General features: G+C 36.7%; 1 protein-coding gene across 1 annotated transcript; it reads left to right on the forward strand.

Moving 5' to 3' along the window:
- Nucleotides 1–618: 618 nt before the first annotated feature.
- LOC121467830 lies at nt 619–14867 on the forward strand. The gene is given in 5 exon segments (XM_041710149.1): nt 619–638; nt 695–1607; nt 4790–5815; nt 9344–10369; nt 13902–14867. Coding segments are annotated over 5 exon segments (3951 nt in total).
- The last annotated feature ends 6769 nt before the right edge of the window (nt 14868–21636 follow it).

Here is a 21636-nt window from a genome sequence, read left to right on the forward strand (position 1 = left end):
TGAATTTCATAACTACTTCGATGGACTTATAGGAATGGACCTACTTAAACAACTAGGTGCCAAAATCAACCTTTCAAATTTTACTCTGACTACTCCAACGGCAACTCTCCCAATTCTCACTAGAATAGATAACACCGTCTCAGTTAACGTAATCGAAGGGTTATCAAAGAAAATAATAACAATACCGGTAGACCTGGAAAATGGAAACTTTCTTTGTGAGCCAATAAAAATTCCGGAAAACATACAAATTTCCGAAGGCCTCTATAAATCAACCAATTGTAAAGCAATGATTGAAGTTTGCAATTTTTCAACGGATCCCATTCAACTAATTTCACAAAAAATTTTTTACGGTTCAACCCTATTTAGAAAGTAAATTTATCGAACTTTCCAATCTCCAATTAAATGAAAACCATTCCACGTCAAAAATGACGTCTCTAATAAAATCAACACTCAAAATCTGCCTCTGAGTAGAAAGAAGCCCTTCTAAAGATTTGTAAAAATATAAACTCCATTTTTTATCAGAAGGAACAAGATTTGTCATTTACTAATAGAGTAAAACATAGTATTAAAACCACAGATGATTTTCAAATATATACGAAATCTTATAGATACCCGTGAATGAAGAAGTCCGAAAACACGTAGATGACCTCTTAAAACAGGGTATTATCCGCTCAAGCTACTCCCCTTGGAGCAGCCCAGTTTGGATAGTTCCAAAAAAGGTCGACGCCAGTGGAAAACAAAAGTGGCGAATGGCGATCGATTACAGAAAACTGAACGAAAAAACAGTTTCTGATAAATATCCAATCCCAAATATTGCCGAGATCCTTGACAAGTTGGGCAAATGCCTATACTTCTCAACTCTCGACCTCGCCAGTGGATTCCATCAAATTGAAATGGAACCTGTAGATATCCCCAAAACAGCCTTCACCGTGGAGGGAGGTCATTACGAATATGTAAGGATGCCGTCCGGACTAAAGAATGCCCCGGCAACCTTTCAAAGGGTAAAGGACAACCTGCTTAGGGACCTTATTGGAAATACCTGTCTAGTTTACCTAGACGACATAATCGTGTTCTCAACATCTTTAGAAGAACACATTGTTAAACTAGAAAATGTCTTTAAAAAAATCGAACAGTCTAACCTTAAAATACAATTGGATAAATCGTATTTTCTACAAAAAGAAATAGTATTCCTTGGTCACATAGTGACACCAGAAGGAATAAAACCAAACCCTGATAAAATTCAGGCAATTAAAATGTTCCCAATTCCCAAAACACAGAAGGAAGTAAAATCATTCATAGGTCTCGTTAGCTACTATAGGAAATTTATAAAAGATCTTGCGAGGATAACTAAACCAATGACAGCTTCTTTAAAAAAAAGGTGGCAAAGTTTCACACAAAAATGAATTTATTAAATTTTTGACCCCATTTTAATCCACCCAGATTTTCAGAAAAAATTCATACTGACCACTGACACAAGTAATTTTGCTCTTGGTGCGGTATTATCTCAAGGTAATATCGGAAGCGATAAGCCAATCTGTTTTGCGAGCCGAACACTATCTCAAAGTGAAACCAACTATTCAAAAATTGAAAAAGAACTCTTAGCAATAGTATGGGCAGCCAAAAATTTTCGGCCCCACCTCTACGGTAGGCTATTCACAATTGTAACCGATCATAAGCCCTTAACTTGGCTGATGAGTTTAAAAGAACCTAATTCTAAGCTCGTAAGGTGGAGACTTAAGCTCGAGGATTTCTTTTATGAAATCCATTACAAAAAGGGCAAGTGCAATACCAACGCGGACGCACTAAGTCGTATCAACCTAGAAACATACGCTCTAGCAACTTCTTCTGTCGCAGCCACAGATGGTAGCTCTTTACACTCCGCAGAAGAAGACTTAAGTGGTGACCTACCGATATCAGAGAAATTATTAAAAGAATTTAACTTACAAATGATTTTAGAAGAAAGCAAAACATCTCAGTTAGTAAATATTGTACCACACAGAAACAAATTACGAAGAGTTATTAAAGAACCATTTTTCACAGAAGACAAAATCATCGAAATTCTAAAAAAATTCTTACGTCCCAATAGATTAGCAGCAATTTACACATCAAATGTTGTTTTCAGTCAAATACAATCTGCCTACAAAAAATTATTTTCCAATACCCATCTACATATAATTACGCGGTGCACACAGATAGCAGAAGATATTTCGGACAACGACAAACAAGACGAAATAATAAGCAAGTACCACAAAGACTCTAATCATAGGGGAATCAGGGAAACTTACGAACACCTTAACAGATCTTACTATTTTCCTCAACTACGGGATAAAATATCTAAATTTATTAATAGCTGCACCACCTGCCAAGTGTTTATATACGATAGAAACCAACCGGCCATAATCTATAGCAAGCCTGAAAACCCCGACAAACCCCTCGAAATAATACATATTGACATATATTGGGTTAACCACAAACAAATTCTAACTATAATCGACAAATTTTCCCGTTTCGCTAGTGCTCATACACTGGAAGCACGAAGCAGCATACACGTAATCAGAGCACAAAAGATCTTCTTTAGCACTCACGGTATCCTCGGGCAGAACACCAGAATTTGACCACTCCGAAAAATATAATAATGTCCATGAATAAAACAAAACTTATTCCCAAAAGTAAAAGATTAAATCGAAAAAATTCTTAACCACAGGATAGGCAACCTCAATAAAGAAAGGCAGGAACCAGAAACCCTTTCCCCCGGAGATATTGTATTTAGAAAAGAAACCAGACGAAATAAACTAACACCGAGTTTGTGCGTTTTCTTAAAAAATGCCAACGAAAAATATCACCAAAAAAAAAAAATATAATACAGAAAACGAAGTGAGAAAAGCTGTGATTCAGACTCAAAAAAAAGGGAAAAATAAGAAGGGAGAAAAGATTTATCCGAAAAAAATTTGTGCAACAAAAAAAAAAAAAAGAACACGGAAACAATACATCAACACGAAGGAAATCATCCAGGAAATCAGAAAGGAAAGGAAAAACGATGTACCTCCTCCTACTCTGGGCAACGTGAGTAATGCATACATACATACAGATATACAAATTTTAACACTGATCGGCTAGGAAAATAATACAAAAAAAAAAGAAAGAAGAGATTTTAATAAAATCAAAATAAAATTTTTTTTTCATAAAATCCTATGTCCAAACTTAGATTCCTACCTTATAGAAAAGGAACAGACAGGCAAGCTAATATAAAAAAAACATAACGAGGAAGAATTAACAATGGCAAACCCAAACTTAAATATACCCCCAGGACCCCAACAATCAGCTGGGAGTTCGCTTAACTTAAACACCCCTTTCCCACCCTTGATAAACTTGTTCAACCAAATGAGAATCCCGGAACCAATTACACAATTGCAGACATTCCCGGGGGGCGCAGATATACTTGCCCATTTTATAGCCGATGTGGAAGATGTACTTCTTCTTTTGCGAGGGACTGATCAGACTCCTCTGGGCAGCATCTACCTCAAAGCCATTAGAAATAAAATGTACGACGCCCCATTAATTTGGGATGAAATAAAAAAAAAACTTAACACAGTACTACCTGCAACTCGCTATCAGAATCAACTCTTATATCCACATTAGGGAATTTAAGACAAGGTAGGCTAACGTTTAGGGAATTTCATAGGCAAATTATGGAATTACAATCAAAACTGCATGGATATCTCGCCTTAAAAGAAACTGACCCTAGTGCAACACTATACAAGAGGAGTTTTTTTTAGTTAACTATGTCTGGACAAATTCTTAACAGGACTTAACGATCCCATAGGATCAATTGTAAGGGCTATGAAGCCCCAGAACTTGGGCGAAGCCTTCATGGCTAACACACCTAACACACCTAACTTACGATCTAGCACTACTAATGGTCACCAGAATAATCATACACAAAGATACAACCCTTTTAATAATCGATACCGTAGTAACCGCTTTGAAAATAATAACTTATCGTAAAACAACCCAAAATAACCCTATAGCAGCAGAAATAAAATCAAGCCCGAGCTCCAGGGCCTTAAAACCCTACAGAGCCTATTTTTGGATACAGAGCTCACTATTAAATGTCCTCCTATAACAGTTTCGGGATTATTTAACAAAACCGAAAAAATAAACACTTAAGTCAGATTCGCCTGGTACGGAGAATTTAGAGTTAAAGGTAATTTCGAATTTCTCGCTTTTGAATTTCATAACTACTTCGATGGACTTATAGGAATGGACATACTTAAACAAACAATGCCAAAATAAACCTTTCAAATTTTACTCTGACTACTCCAACGGCAACTCTCCCAATTCTCACTAGAATAGATAACACCGTCTCAGTTAACGTAATCGAAGGGTTATCAAAGAAAATAATAACAATACCGGTAGACCTGGAAAATGGAAACTTTCTTTGTGAGCCAATAAAAATTACAGAAAACCTACAAATTTCCGAAGGCCTCTATAAATCAACCAATTGTAAAGCAATGATTGAAGTTTGCAATTTTTCAACGGATCCCATTCAACTAATTTCACAAAAAATTCTTTCGGTTCAACCCTATTTAGAAAATAACTATATCGAACTTTCTAATCTAATAAAATCAAATCAATCTCTAATAAAATCAACACTCAAAATTTGCCATCTGAGGAGAAAAAAGCCCTTCTAAAGATTTTATCAGAAGGAACCAGATTTGTCATTTACTAATAGATTAAAACATAGTATTAAAACCACAGATGACTCTCCAATATATACGAAATCTTATAGATACCCGTGAATGAAGAAGTCCGAAAACACGTAGATGACCTCTTAAAACAGGGTATTATCCGCTCAAGCTACTCCCCTTGGAGCAGCCCAGTTTGGATAGTTCCAAAAAAGGTCGACGCCAGTGGAAAACAAAAGTGGCGAATGGTGATCGATTACAGAAAACTGACCGAAAAAACAGTTTCTGATAAATATCCAATCCCAAATATTGCCGAGATCCTTGACAAGTTGGGCAAATGCCTATACTTCTCAACTCTCGACCTCGCCAGTGGATTCCATCAAATTGAAATGGAACCTGTAGATATCCCCAAAACAGCCTTCACCGTGGAGGGAGGTCATTACGAATATGTAAGGATGCCGTCCGGACTAAAGAATGCCCCGGCAACCTTTCAAAAGGTAATGGACAACCTGCTTAGGGACCTTATTGGAAATACCTGTCTAGTTTACTTAGACGACATAATCGTGTTCTCAACATCTTTAGAAGAACACATTGTTAAACTAGAAAATGTCTTTAAAAAAATCAAACAGTCTAACCTTAAAATACAATTGGATAAATCGTATTTTCTACAAAAAGAAATAGCATTCCTTGGTCACATAGTGACACCAGAAGGAATAAAACCAAACCCTGATAAAATTCAGGCAATTAAAATGTTCCCAATTCCCAAAACACAGAAGGAAGTAAAATCATTCATAGGTCTCGTTAGCTACTATAGGAAATTTATAAAAGATCTTGCGATTATAACGAAACCAATGACAGCTTCTTTAAAAAAAGGTGGCAAAGTTTCACACACAAATAAATTTATTAAATCTTTCGAAGACTGCAAACAATTACTTTGCAATGACCCCATTTTAATCCACCCAGATTTTCAGAAAAAATTCATACTGACCACTGACACAAGTAATTTTGCTCTTGGTGCGGTATTATCTCAAGGTAATATCGGAAGCGATAAGCCAATCTGTTTTGCGAGCCGAACACTATCTCAAAGTGAAACCAACTATTCAACAATTGAAAAAGAACTCTTAGCAATAGTATGGGCAGCCAAATATTTTCGGCACCACCTCTACGGTAGGCTATTCACAATTGTAACCGATCATAAGCCCTTAACTTGGCTGATGAGTTTAAAAAAACCTAATTCTAAGCTCGTAAGCTCGAGGAATTCTTATATGAAATCCACTACAAAAACGGCAAGTGCAATACCAACGCGGACGCACTAAGTCGTATCAACCTAGAAACATACGCTCTAGCAACTTCTTCTGTCGCAGCCACAGATGGTAGCTCTTTACACTCCGCAGAAGAAGACTTAAGTGGTGACCTACCGATATCAGAGAAATTATTGAAAGAATTTAACTTACAAATGATTTTAGAAGAAAGCAAAACATCTCAGTTATTAAAGAACCATTTTTCACAGAAGACAAAATCATCGAAATTCTAAAAAAATTCTTACGTCCCAATAGATTAGCAGCAATTTACACATCAGATGTTATTTTCAGTCAAATACAATCTGCCTACAAAAAATTATTTTCCAATACCCATCTACATAGAATTACGCGGTGCACACAAATAGCAGAAGATATTTCGGACAACGACAAACAAGACGAAATAATAAGCAAGTACCACAAAGACTCTAATCATAGGGGAATCAGGGAATCATACGAACACCTTAACAGATCTTACTATTTTCCTCAACTACGGGATAAAATATCTAAATTTATTAATAGCTGCACCACCTGCCAAGTGTTTAAATACGATAGAAACCCACCGGCCATAATCTATAGCAAGCCTGAAAACCCCGACAAACCCCTCGAAATAATACATATTGACATATATTGGGTTAACCACAAACAAATTCTAACTATAATCGACAAATTTTCCCGTTTCGCTAGTGCTCATACACTGGAAGCACGAAGCAGCATACACGTAATCAGAGCACAAAAGACCTTCTTTAGCACTCACGGTATCCTCAAGAAAATAGTTTGTGATCAAGGAACAGAATTTTCATCAATGATTTTCAAAGACTTCTGTGACCAATATAACATAAACCTTCATACCACATCCTTCCAACAGTCTAGTAGTAACTCACCGGTAGATAGACTTCACTCAACGCTTACAGAAATATACAGGATCATTTTAGGTGAAAGAAAGGCAAATAAAATGTCAGTAGATCACGACGAACTTCTGTGTGAAACCCTCATTACTTACAATAACTCAATTCACTCTGCCACCAATCTTACCGCTTTTGAACTTTTCTCGGGCAGAACACCAGAATTTGACCACTCTGAAAAATATAATAATGTCCATGAATATTTGAAAAAACTTAACGAATAAAAACAAAATTTATTCCCAAAAGTAAAAGATTAAATCGAAAAAAATCTTAACCACAGGATAGGCAACCTCAATAAAGAAAGGCAGGAACCAGAAACCCTTTCCCCCGGAGATATTGTATTTAGAAAAGAAAACAGACGAAATAAACTAACACCGAGTTTGTGCGTTTTCTTAAAAAATGCCAACGAAAAATAGCACCAAAAACAAAAATAATATAATACAGAAAACGAAGTGAGAAAAGCTGTGATTCAGACTCAAAAAAAAGGGAAAAATAAGAAGGGAGAAAAGATTTATCCGAAAAAAATTTGTGCAACAAAAAAAAAAAAAAGAACACGGAAACAATACATCAACACGAAGGAAATCATCCAGGAAATCAGAAAGGAAAGGAAAAACGATGTACCTCCTCCTACTCTGGGCAACGTGAGTAATGCATACATACATACAGATATACAAATTTTAACACTGATCGGCTAGGAAAATACTACAAAAGAAAAAAAAAGAAAGAAGAGATTTTAATAAAATCAAAATAAAATTTTTTTTTCATAAAATCCTATGTCCAAACTTAGATTCCTACCTTATAGAAAAGGAACAGACAGGCAAGCTAATATAAAAAAACATAACGAGGAAGAATTAACAATGGCAAACCCAAACTTAAATATACCCCCAGGACCCCAACAATCAGCTGGGAGTTCGCTTAACTTAAACACCTCTTTCCCACCCTTGATAAACTTGTTCAACCAAATGAAAATCCCGGAACCAATTACACAATTGCAGACATTCCCGGGGGGCGCAGATATACTTGACCATTTTATAGCCGATGTGGAAGATGTACTTCTTCTTTTGCGAGGGACTGATCAGACTCCTATGGGCAGCATCTACCTCAAAGCCATTAGAAATAAAATGTACGACACCCCATTAATTTGGGATGAAATAAAAAAAAAACTTAACACAGTACTACTGCAACTCGCTATCAGAATCAACTCTTATATCCACATTAGGGAATTTAAGACAAGGTAGGCTAACGTTTAGGGAATTTCATAGGAAAATTATGGAATTACAATCAAAACTGCATGGATATCTCGCCTTAAAAGAAACTGACCCTAGCGCAACACTATACAAGAGGAGTTTTTTTTAGTTAACTATGTCTGGACAAATTCTTAACAGGACTTAACGATCCCATAGGATCAATTGTAAGGGCTATGAAGCCCAAGAACTTGGGCGAAGCCTTCATGGCTTGCAATAGAGAACATGAGATTAGGACAAAAAACGGGGAAGATAGGTGGCACAACCAAGATAGACAAAGGTGGAACACACCTAACTTACGATCTAGCACTAGTAATGGTCACCAGAATAATCATACACAAAGATACAACCCTTTTAATAATCGATACCGTAGTAACCGCTTTGAAAATAATAACTTATCGTAAAACAACCCAAAATAACCCTATAGCAGCAGAAATAAAATCAAGCCCGAGCTCCAGGGCCTTAAAACCCTACAGAGCCTATTTTTGGATACAGAGCTCACTATTAAATGTCCTCCTATAACAGTTTCGGGATTATTTAACAAAACCGAAAAAATAAACACTTAAGCCAGATTCGCCTGGTACGGAGAATTTAGAGTTAAAGGTAATTGCGAATTTCTCGCTTTTGAATTTAATAAATACTTCGATGGACTTATAGGAATGGACCTACTTAAACAACTAGGTGCCAAAATCAACCTTTCAAATTTTACTCTGACTACTCCAACGGCAACTCTCCCAATTCACACTAGAATAGATAACACCGTCTCAGTTAACGTAATCGAAGGGTTATCAAAAAAAATAATAACAATACCGGTAGACCTGGAAAATGGAAACTTTCTTTGTGAGCCAATAAAAATTTCAGAAAACCTGCAAATTTCCGAAGGCCTCTATAAATCAACCAATTATAAAGCAATGATTGGAGTTTGTAATTTTTCAACGGATCCCATTCAACTAATTTCACAAAAAATTCTTTCGGTTCAACCCTATTTAGAAAATAACTTTATCGAACTTTCTAATCTCCAATTAAATGAAAACCATTCCACCTCAAAAAATGACGTCTCTAATAAAATCAACACTCAAAATCTGCCCTCTGAGGAGAAAAAAGCCCTTCTAAAGATTTTATCAGAAGGAACAAGATTTGTCATTTACTAATAGATTAAAACATAGTATTAAAACCACAGCTGACTCTCCAATATATACGAAATCTTATAGATACCCGTGAATGAAGAAGTCCGAAAACACGTAGATGACCTCTTAAAACAGGGTATTATCCGCTCAAGCTACTCCCCTTGGAGCAGCCCAGTTTGGATAGTTCCAAAAAAGGTCGACGCCAGTGGAAAACAAAAGTGGCGAATGGTGATCGATTACAGAAAACTGACCGAAAAAACAGTTTCTGATAAATATCCAATCCCAAATATTGCCGAGATCCTTGACAAGTTGGGCAAATGCCTATACTTCTCAACTCTCGACCTCGCCAGTGGATTCCATCAAATTGAAATGGAACCTGTAGATATCCCCAAAACAGCCTTCACCGTGGAGGGAGGTCATTACGAATATGTAAGGATGCCGTCCGGACTAAAGAATGCCCCGGCAACCTTTCAAAGGGTAATGGACAACCTGCTTAGGGACCTTATTGGAAATACCTGTCTAGTTTACCTAGACGACATAATCGTGTTCTCAACATCTTTAGAAGAACACATTGTTAAACTAGAAAATGTCTTTAAAAAAATCAAACAGTCTAACCTTAAAATACAATTGGATAAATCGTATTTTCTACAAAAAGAAATAGCATTCCTTGGTCACATAGTGACACCAGAAGGAATAAAACCAAACCCTGATAAAATTCAGGCAATTAAAATGTTCCCAATTCCCAAAACACAGAAGGAAGTAAAATCATTCATAGGTCTCGTTAGCTACTATAGGAAATTTATAAAAGATCTTGCGATTATAACGAAACCAATGACAGCTTCTTTAAAAAAAGGTGGCAAAGTTTCACACACAAATAAATTTATTAAATCTTTCGAAGACTGCAAACAATTACTTTGCAATGACCCCATTTTAATCCACCCAGATTTTCAGAAAAAATTCATACTGACCACTGACACAAGTAATTTTGATCTTGGTGCGGTATTATCTCAAGCTAATATTGGAAGCGATAAGCCAATCTGTTTTGCGAGCCGAACACTATCTCAAAGTGAAACCAACTATTCAACAATTGAAAAAGAACTCTTAGCAATAGTATGGGCAGCCAAAAATTTACGGCCCCACCTCTACGGTAGGCTATTCACAATTGTAACCGATCATAAGCCCTTAACTTGGCTGATGAGTTTAAAAGAACCTAATTCTAAGCTCGTAAGGTGGAGACTTAAGCTCGAGGAATTCTCTTATGAAATCCATTACAAAAAGGGCAAGTGCAATACCAACGCGGACGCACTAAGTCGTATCAACCTAGAAACATACGCTCTAGCAACTTCTTCTGTCGCAGCCACAGATGGTAGCTCTTTACACTCCGCAGAAGAAGACTTAAGTGGTGACCTACCGATATCAGAGAAATTATTAAAAGAATTTAACTTACAAATGATTTTAGAAGAAAGCAAAACATCTCAGTTAGTAAATATTGTACCACACAGAAACAAATTACGAAGAGTTATTAAAGAACCATTTTTCACAGAAGACAAAATCATCGAAATTCTAAAAAAATTCTTACGTCCCAATAGATTAGCAGCAATTTACACATCAAATGTTGTTTTCAGTCAAATACAATCTGCCTACAAAAAATTATTTTCCAATACCCATCTACATATAATTACGCGGTGCACACAGATAGCAGAAGATATTTCGGACAACGACAAACAAGACGAAATAATAAGCAAGTTCCACAAAGGCTCTAATCATAGGGGAATCAGGGAAACTTACGAACACCTTAACAGATCTTACTATTTTCCTCAACTACGGGATAAAATATCTAAATTTATTAATAGCTGCACCACCTGCCAAGTGTTTATATACGATAGAAACCAACCGGCCATAATCTATAGCAAGCCTGAAAGCCCCGACAAACCCCTCGAAATAATACATATTGACATATATTGGGTTAACCACAAACAAATTCTAACTATAATCGACAAATTTTCCCGTTTCGCTAGTGCTCATACACTGGAAGCACGAAGCAGCATACACGTAATCAGAGCACAAAAGACCTTCTTTAGCACTCACGGTATCCTCAAGAAAATAGTTTGTAATCAAGGAACAGAATTTTCATCAATGATTTTCAAAGACTTCTGTGACCAATATAACATAAACCTTCATACCACATCCTTCCAACAGTCTAGTAGTAACTCACCGGTAGATAGACTTCACTCAACACTTACAGAAATATACAGGATCATTTTAGGTGAGAGAAAGGCAAATAAAATGTCAGTAGATCACGACGAACTTCTGTGTGAAACCCTCATTACTTACAATAACTCAATTCACTCTGCCACCAATCTAACCGCTTTTGAACTTTTCTCGGGCAGAACACCAGAATTTGACCACTCCGAAAAATATAATAATGTCCATGAATAAAACAAAACTTATTCCCAAAAGTAAAAGATTAAATCGAAAAAATTCTTAACCACAGGATAGGCAACCTCAATAAAGAAAGGCAGGAACCAGAAACCCTTTCCCCCGGAGATATTGTATTTAGAAAAGAAACCAGACGAAATAAACTAACACCGAGTTTGTGCGTTTTCTTAAAAAATGCCAACGAAAAATATCACAAAAAAAAAAAAAAAATATAATACAGAAAACGAAGTGAGAAAAGCTGTGATTCAGACTCAAAAAAAAAGGGAAAAATAAGAAGGGAGAAAAGATTTATCCGAAAAAAATTTGTGCAACAAAAAAAAAAAAAGAACACGGAAACAATACATCAACACGAAGGAAATCATCCAGGAAATCAGAAAGGAAAGGAAAAACGATGTACCTCCTCCTACTCTGGGCAACGTGAGTAATGCATACATACATACAGATATACAAATTTTAACACTGATCGGCTAGGAAAATACTACAAAAAAAAAAAGAAAGAAGAGATTTTAATAAAATCAAAATAAAAATTTTTTTTCATAAAATCCTATGTCCAAACTTAGATTCCTACCTTATAGAAAAGGAACAGACAGGCAAGCTAATATAAAAAAACATAACGAGGAAGAATTAACAATGGCAAACCCAAACTTAAATATACCCCCAGGACCCCAACAATCAGCTGGGAGTTCGCTTAACTTAAACACCTCTTTCCCACCCTTGATAAACTTGTTCAACCAAATGAGAATCCCGGAACCAATTACACAATTGCAGACATTCCCGGGGGGCGCAGATATACTTGCCCATTTTATAGCCGATGTGGAAGATGTACTTCTTCTTTTGCGAGGGACTGATCAGACTCCTCTGGGCAGCATCTACCTCAAAGCCATTAGAAATAAAATGTACGACGCCCCATTAATTTGGGATGAAATAAAAAAAAAACTTAACACAGCAACTCGCTATCAGAATCAAGTCTTATATCCACATTAGGGAATTTAAGACAAGGTAGGCTAACGTTTAGGGAATTTCATAGGCAAATTATGGAATTACAATCAAAACTGCATGGATATCTCGCCTTAAAAGAAACTGACCCTAGTGCAACACTATACAAGAGGAGTTTTTTTTAGTTAACTATGTCTGGACAAATTCTTAACAGGACTTAACGATCCCATAGGATCAATTGTAAGGGCTATGAAGCCCCAGAACTTGGGCGAAGCCTTCATGGCTTGCAATAGAGAACATGAGATTAGGACAAAAAACCTATCGCACAACCAAGATAGACAAAGGTGGAACACACCTATCTTACGATCTAGCACTACTAATGGTCACCAGAATAATCATACACAAAGATACAACCCTTTTAATAATCGATACCGAAGTAACCGCTTTGAAAAAAATAGCCAATACAGTAGAAATTTATCGTAAAACAACCCAAAATAACCCTATAGCAGCAGAAATAAAATCAAGCCCGAGCTCCAGGGCCTTAAAACCCTACAGAGCCTATTTTTGGATACAGAGCTCACTATTAAATGTCCTCCTATAACAGTTTCGGGATTATTTAACAAAACCGAAAAAATAAACACTTAAGTCAGATTCGCCTGGTACGGAGAATTTAGAGTTAAAGGTAATTTCGAATTTCTCGCTTTTGAATTTCATAACTACTTCGATGGACTTATAGGAATGGACATACTTAAACAAACAATGCCAAAATAAACCTTTCAAATTTTACTCTGACTACTCCAACGGCAACTCTCCCAATTCTCACTAGAATAGATAACACCGTCTCAGTTAACGTAATCGAAGGGTTATCAAAGAAAATAATAACAATACCGATAGACCTGGAAAATGGAAACTTTCTTTGTGAGCCAATAAAAATTACAGAAAACCTACAAATTTCCGAAGGCCTCTATAAATCAACCAATTATAAAGCAATGATTGAAGTTTGCAATTTTTCAACGGATCCCATTCAACTAATTTCACAAAAAATTCTTTCGGTTCAACCCTATTTAGAAAATAACTATATCGAACTTTCTAATCTAATAAAATCAAATCAATCTCTAATAAAATCAACACTCAAAATTTGCCATCTGAGGAGAAAAAAGCCCTTCTAAAGATTTTATCAGAAGGAACAAGATTTGTCATTTACTAATAGATTAAAACATAGTATTAAAACCACAGATGACTCTCCAATATATACGAAATCTTATAGATACCCGTGAATGAAGAAGTCCGAAAACACGTAGATAACCTCTTAAAACAGGGTATTATCCGCTCAAGCTACTCCCCTTGGAGCAGCCCAGTTTGGATAGTTCCAAAAAAGGTCGACGCCAGTGGAAAACAAAAGTGGCGAATGGTGATCGATTACAGAAAACTGACCGAAAAAACAGTTTCTGGTAAATATCCAATCCCAAATATTGCCGAGATCCTTGACAAGTTGGGCAAATGCCTATTCTTCTCAACTCTCGACCTCGCCAGTGGATTCCATCAAATTGAAATGGAACCTGTAGATATCCCCAAAACAGCCTTCACCGTGGAGGGAGGTCATTACGAATATGTAAGGATGCCGTCCGGACTAAAGAATGCCCCGGCAACCTTTCAAAGGGTAATGGACAACCTGCTTAGGGACCTTATTGGAAATACCTGTCTAGTTTACCTAGACGACATAATCGTGTTCTCAACATCTTTAGAAGAACACATTGTTAAACTAGAAAATGTCTTTAAAAAAATCAAACAGTCTAACCTTAAAATACAATTGGATAAATCGTATTTTCTACAAAAAGAAATAGCATTCCTTGGTCACATAGTGACACCAGAAGGAATAAAAGCAAACCCTGATAAAATTCAGGCAATTAAAATGTTCCCAATTCCCAAAACACAGAAGGAAGTAAAATCATTCATAGGTCTCGTTAGCTACTATAGGAAATTTATAAAAGATCTTGCGATTATAACGAAACCAATGACAGCTTCTTTAAAAAAAGGTGGCAAAGTTTCACACACAAATAAATTTATTAAATCTTTCGAAGACTGCAAACAATTACTTTGCAATGACCCCATTTTAATCCACCCAGATTTTCAGAAAAAATTCATACTGACCACTGACACAAGTAATTTTGCTCTTGGTGCGGTATTATCTCAAGGTAATATCGGAAGCGATAAGCCAATCTGTTTTGCGTAAGCTCGAGGAATTCTTATATGAAATCCATTACAAAAACGGCAAGTGCAATACCAACGCGGACGCACTAAGTCGTATCAACCTAGAAACATACGCTCTAGCAACTTCTTCTGTCGCAGCCACAGATGGTAGCTCTTTTCACTCCGCAGAAGAAGACTTAAGTGGTAACCTACCGATATCAGAGAAATTATTAAAAGAATTTAACTTACAAATGATTTTAGAAGAAAGCAAAACATTTTTCACAGAAAACAAAATCATCGAAATTCTAAAAAAATTCTTACGTCCCAATAGATTAGCAGCAATTTACACATCAGATGTTATTTTCAGTCAAATACAATCTGCCTACAAAAAATTATTTTCCAATACCCATCTACATAGAATTACGCGGTGCACACAAATAGCAGAAGATATTTCGGACAACGACAAACAAGACGAAATAATAAGCAAGTACCACAAAGACTCTAATCATAGGGGAATCAGGGAATCATACGAACACCTTAACAGATCTTACTATTTTCCTCAACTACGGGATAAAATATCTAAATTTATTAATAGCTGCACCACCTGCCAAGTGTTTAAATACGATAGAAACCCACCGGCCATAATCTATAGCAAGCCTGAAAACCCCGACAAACCCCTCGAAATAATACATATTGACATATATTGGGTTAACCACAAACAAATTCTAACTATAATCGACAAATTTTCCCGTTTCGCTAGTGCTCATACACTGGAAGCACGAAGCAGCATACACGTAATCAGAGCACAAAATACCTTCTTTAGCACTCACGGTATCCTCAAGAAAATAGTTTGTGATCAAGGAACAGAATTTTCATCAATGATTTTCAAAGACTTCTGTGACCAATATAACATAAACCTTCATACCACATCCTTCCAACAGTCTAGTAGTAACTCACCGGTAGATAGACTTCACTCAACGCTTACAGAAATATACAGGATCATTTTAGGTGAAAGAAAGGCAAATAAAATGTCAGTAGATCACGACGAACTTCTGTGTGAAACCCTCATTACTTACAATAACTCAATTCACTCTGCCACCAATCTTACCGCTTTTGAACTTTTCTCGGGCAGAACACCAGAATTTGACCACTCCGAAAAATATAATAATGTCCATGAATAAAACAAAACTTATTCCCAAAAGTAAAAGATTAAATCGAAAAAATTCTTAACCACAGGATAGGCAACCTCAATAAAGAAAGCCAGAAACCCTTTCCCCCGGAGATATTGTATTTAGAAAAGAAAACAGACGAAATAAACTAACACCGAGATTTTCAACTCATGAGTTAAAAGAGGACAAAGGACTCACGTTTCTAAACAAAAAATCACAAAAAATCCATAAATCTAAAATAAAACGGAAGATTAAAACAACATAATAAAACATTTTTCTTAATTTTAGACCCTAAGTACACAAAAGTATATATATGTGCTCCTTTGAGAGACTACAGCTTTGTAAAAGCAAAAAAAAAAAATATATATAGAAACTAAATTTTTATGTGCTCCTTTGAGAGACTATTCCTTTGTGAATAAAAAATATATACATGAAGAAACTAAATTTTTATGTGCTCCTTTGTGAGACCGTTCCTTTGAGAACGAAAATATTTACGGAACATGTCATAAAAAAAAAACACATAACAAAATAACACAGAGCTCCTTGAGAGAATATCAAGTGACTCTCTATAAACAATTTTTCTTATTAAAAAAAATAAAAAGCCATTAAAACATGACCCCAAAGAAGTAACAATAATAATAAAAAAACAAAACATAACAAAATAACACAGAGCTCCTTGAGAGAATATCAAGTGACTCTCTATAATTAAACTTAAATAACTTAATTAAATAATAGTTTTACTTCTACCTACTTTTAGATTTATATCGGTATCAGCACGGCATCTGAACGTACAGGTCTTAAACGATAACCTCAGCATTGTGGAAATAAAATTAGGGGAAACTAGGATTATTAATGGACACAAAATAATACTACACATTATAAATTTAAGATCACTCTTAGAAAATTCAGACGCTTTAGATCAAACAATTAACGCAATAGCAAATGATCCCGAAACAGAACAAACTATAGATATAATTAGACTCAAATTTCAGCAGTTAAAAAAGAAAATTGATAACCTTTTACTTAACAACCGTAAAAAACGCGGATAAATTAACGGATTAGGTTCAGCAATAAAGTTCATCTCTGGCAATATGGACGCTCAAGATGCTGTAGAAATTGAAAATAGGATTAAACAAATCAAAGAAAATTCTAAAAACACAGAAATCGAATTAAACCAAACGAATTAAACACCTTCATTGAAGAAAAATTAAAAAATATTACTATTCATATAAACAAAGAAAAAGAGATAATATCGAATTATTTTAACAACGGAATCTATGGTAACAGAATTATAAAAACCGAAAACAACTTAATTAAAATTCAATATTTAAATAGACTTGGCTGTAATATCAATGTACTTTTCCAACACATTATGACAATTCAGAAAGCATCCTTTTGGCAAGAATTAACATAATTTCCAAATTTATTTTATCAAAAGAGGAACTGGAAACTATATCACATACATTTGAGAACGAAACTTTTACCATACAGTCAATAGAACACATTTATGAGTTAATTAGCCTACAAGCGTACTACAAGCACGACGAAATTGTATTTAGTATTAAAGTTCCAATTGTTTCTAAAACTAGTTATAAGTTTTCCCATTTCGTACCATTGCCGATCAGTGGAACTAAATACATAAACACGCTAGAGTATGTTGCTTACGACACGGAAATAATGTATTTTTACAAGCAAAAATGCCCAAGAGTAGAGGACATCTTTTACTGCGAAGAGACAGCGGCGAAGGAAAACTGAGAGCAATCCAACTGCATGGGAAAGATCACCAATAATCAGCAACCAACGTGCAATCTAATCGACAGAGGGCGTCTAAAATACATCAGTCAACTCAAAAATCTTCTTCTGGTATCAAACATACCAAGAACCCTCATCTCTTCCGATTGCAGAGAACCTTTCTATTTGGAAAACACAGCTATCCTACACCAAGACAACTGCAGTCACTATAAACGACATCACCTACGAAAGTAAACCTCAGCCGGTGACAGAGAAATTCAACATCAACCTGCCGGTCCGCCCACATGTTTTGCCGAACGAAACACTAAAGTTCCCTACCTTGGAGAGGCTTGACGAGGATCTGTCCATCTCCAATGCGTCAACAACTCATTTCGTGGAGTTAACCGCTTTTCACCAAACAGCAACCTACAGCATCTTGACCGCCTTAAGAATAATTATACTTATTCTATCCGCAGTTTCCTTCCGACGAAACCAAAGTATCACATTTGTTTCCACGATCCAATCGCAGCTAGCCGCTCCGATTACCGTCCCGACTCCCGCTCCGGCCTACACTCCGTTGGCATCACTCTGGCCGTCGCTCTATTCCAAGGGGGGAGGAGTTATGAATCCACCCCTGGCCGGACCCATGGTCATGGATCCGACCCTCGGTAGCTCCATTTCGTACTAAGCTTCTGGGAGCATCGACCAGCAACGCCAACACCAAAAACAAGCTGACACCGCTACAGGAGCATTGACCAGCAGCGTCAACACCAACTACTAGCTGACACCGCTACACATGCATCGGGCGGATGCTCGTGGCGGATGCAAGCCAGCCGCTGCGTCGGCAAGAATGGCAACTGGCCGATTGATTCGACAACTTTTAAATTTCCAAATAATTTTAGTTGCTCTGCTGCGACAGAGCTTAGGTTTCTTTTAAGACAATTTGAAAATAATAAATTGGTCTGAAAGTCACAACTGTCGAGTGTACGAGTTTTAAATCGAACCCTAACTTAACTCGCACTGGCGGTGGGCGCTGCCAGTCGATGGCCTGGACTGCCTCCCACATCCGGGCCTCCTCCGCTGCCTCGTCCGCCCATCCACCTCGATGGTCCGCAGCGCCTGCAAGACCTGTGCCTGTGGCAGGTGCCACTCCTGCTGCCTCGGCGGAGGCGAGGTTGAACCGATTCCCACGTTGGATGCAAAAATACTAATAACTCGAGAAGTTTGTTCTTTTTGCGCGATGTGTGGGTGTTTATTTACACTTGTAAATTGGAACTGCTAAAACATAACTTATCTAGTGCTCTCCAGAGCGAAGCTGAGACTTGGGGAGAGTTGGATGGGAAGAGCGTAAGGACAGCAGATGGAAACCTTTGGAGGAACTGTCGCTCTACACTGGCAGAAAATACAAACGCCTATTTGGCGTGAACAATTTGAATACGTCTTCTTAGTCTATCTTCTGTATTCGCTGCCTACAACCACTCGAGTTGCACAATCGAAACACGATCTGCAGCGTCGGGCTGTTACCCTCCCCTTCCCTATATTCATGAGCCGTTGGACCAGCGCGAGCCATGCAATATGCTCCCCTGTTATCGCTGCCGTTCGTTAAAGTTTAGTCATCATTCCTGTTGTACCAGCACCCCCTTTTAAATGGTTATTACCATAACATGTTTATATTAAATTTCACATCAAGAATCTATTGATTAAAACTTGGCTACTGCCATTCTAATTATACCCTTGCAGAGGGTATTATAATTTCAGTCAGAAGTTTGCAAAGCAGTGAAGGAGACGTTTCTGACCCTATAAAGTATATATATTCTTGATCAGCATCACTAGGAGAGTCGATCTAGCCATGCCCGTCTGTCCGTCCGTTTCTACGCAAACTTGTCTCTCAGTTTTAAAGCTATCTGCATAAAACTTTCCCAAAATTTGTCTTGTTATTGCAGGTAGTATATAAGTCGGAACGAGTCGGATCGGAAGACTATAGCATATAGGAACAATCTGAAAAATAAATGAAAAAAATTATAACATTGCTGTTTTTTTAATTTTTTTTTTAGGTAATGGTTTTTTATGGTAATGGTTAAATATTTCAGAATTACGGTTTAAATTTCATTAAAATCGGACGACTATAACATAAAGGTCCCATTTAAACAATAAAAATATTTAAAAAAAAATATTTTAATAAAATTAACTTTTTTATTTTGTAATTTTTTTTTTAAATTCTTTTAGACTAATTAATAATTTCACAGTTCAGAATTACGCTTTTAATTTTATTAAAATCGGAAAACGATGTCATATAGCTGCCATAGGAAATATCAAATAATTGAGCTGCAAATCATCATAGCTTCAATGTTTTTAACCAATCATATCAATCAATCATAATTATAATGTTTTCAAGAATATTTTATTTAAGGGTATATGAACTTCTTGCCGAAGTTTGCTGCCTTTCATGTTTTTTGATATTATTGATTATTACTTTTAAACTAATGTTAAATAATTAATTCTAGTATAAATCGGCAATCATTTAATTCAACAACATATATAAATGTTAATTCTAAATTATTTAATTCATAAATTGTTTTTGCGGAAGGTATCGCATTAATCACTTTCGAAAAGCGCAAACGCTTTGAAGCAGCTTGTATTTGCTTTTGCACATGCAAGGGCTGATAACTCCCGCTACACTGTAAATAAAAATTGTAATAATTTCTGGTAACAAAAATTAAACAATAAAATCGGCCAGATTGTTTCATATACGTGTAGTATAAGAAACAAAAATATAAAATTTTACATTTTACATTAAAATCAACTTTATTTACGTGCTATCAAGAACTTCATGACTCTGCCCAGGAATTTATTTTCTTCTTAATACACATTAAGGAAGGCAAGGTGGAAATTACAATAGTGTGCTCGTACAATGATTAAGCGGTGAAAGTTTTAATTGGAATTGTTTTCTGATTGCAAAGGAGTACTAAATGCATTTTGATTTATTTATGAGCCAACATTCTAATGACGCATTTCAATTCGCCGTAAAAGAGGAATGGTGGCAGAATTGCAAGGTTGCTAATAGTGCAGCTTAGCAGAGCGGGCTTACAGTGTTGGTTAACAGAGTTGATTAACACGATTTGAATTCAAAAAGGAGAGCCGTTAATGCCGAGCCGTAGGGAGAGTTTGATTTGCTTTTTCAGCGGGCTGTGCCCAGCCTCACAGCTATTAGTGGCCTGGCTTGTAACAGCTTTACAAAGGTTTTGAATAATATGTAATGACCTGATTTCTTAGATATTCTCGCTCGCTACGGTATCTAGCTAGCTCAGAGAGGTTGTGGGATCGTTCCACCGAATTTATATTGAGTGATTGTTTTCGACCAAAGAATAACTCAAGAGTTCTGTTGGGATCGTAAAGGTTTTAATTTGTCTCTTGTAAATAGCCTCGCGGCTCTTCCGCTACCGCTGCTCCTCGTTGTCGTCCTCTGCGGCGTCGCTCCTCGTCGCTGTTTTCTGCGGCGTCGCTCATCGTCGTCGACTGCTTGCTGGTATCTGACTCGTGACGGCTCCTTTGAGACTCTGGATGTTATGCGAACCTCACTGTCGGGACCGGCAAGGTGTTTCGCCTAGCATGTAGAACTAGGTTCTGAATTTTCGCCCAGACACCTTATCGCAGGCTCCCTAAGCTTGGTCTGACTTGAGTCGGCGAGGTGTATCGCGTAGCAGGTAGAACTAGGTTCGACCTTTTCGCCCAACCACCTTTATCGCAGACTCCACGCAAGGTCTCCCTGAGCTCGATTTAACCACGACCTAGAAACCGTTGGATCTCAGCGCTGAAGTCTCAGCCTTGAAGACTCACAGTCGTTCGGCGTCTCGACTTTGTTATCTTGATCCTGGTACTCGGCACTTGATTAACTTGCTACTGGTCTCGCGT

The sequence above is a fragment of the Drosophila elegans genome, unplaced genomic scaffold (genome assembly GCF_018152505.1).
Source record: "Drosophila elegans isolate 14027-0461.03 unplaced genomic scaffold, ASM1815250v1 contig_801, whole genome shotgun sequence".
NCBI classification, from domain to species: domain Eukaryota; kingdom Metazoa; phylum Arthropoda; class Insecta; order Diptera; family Drosophilidae; genus Drosophila; species Drosophila elegans.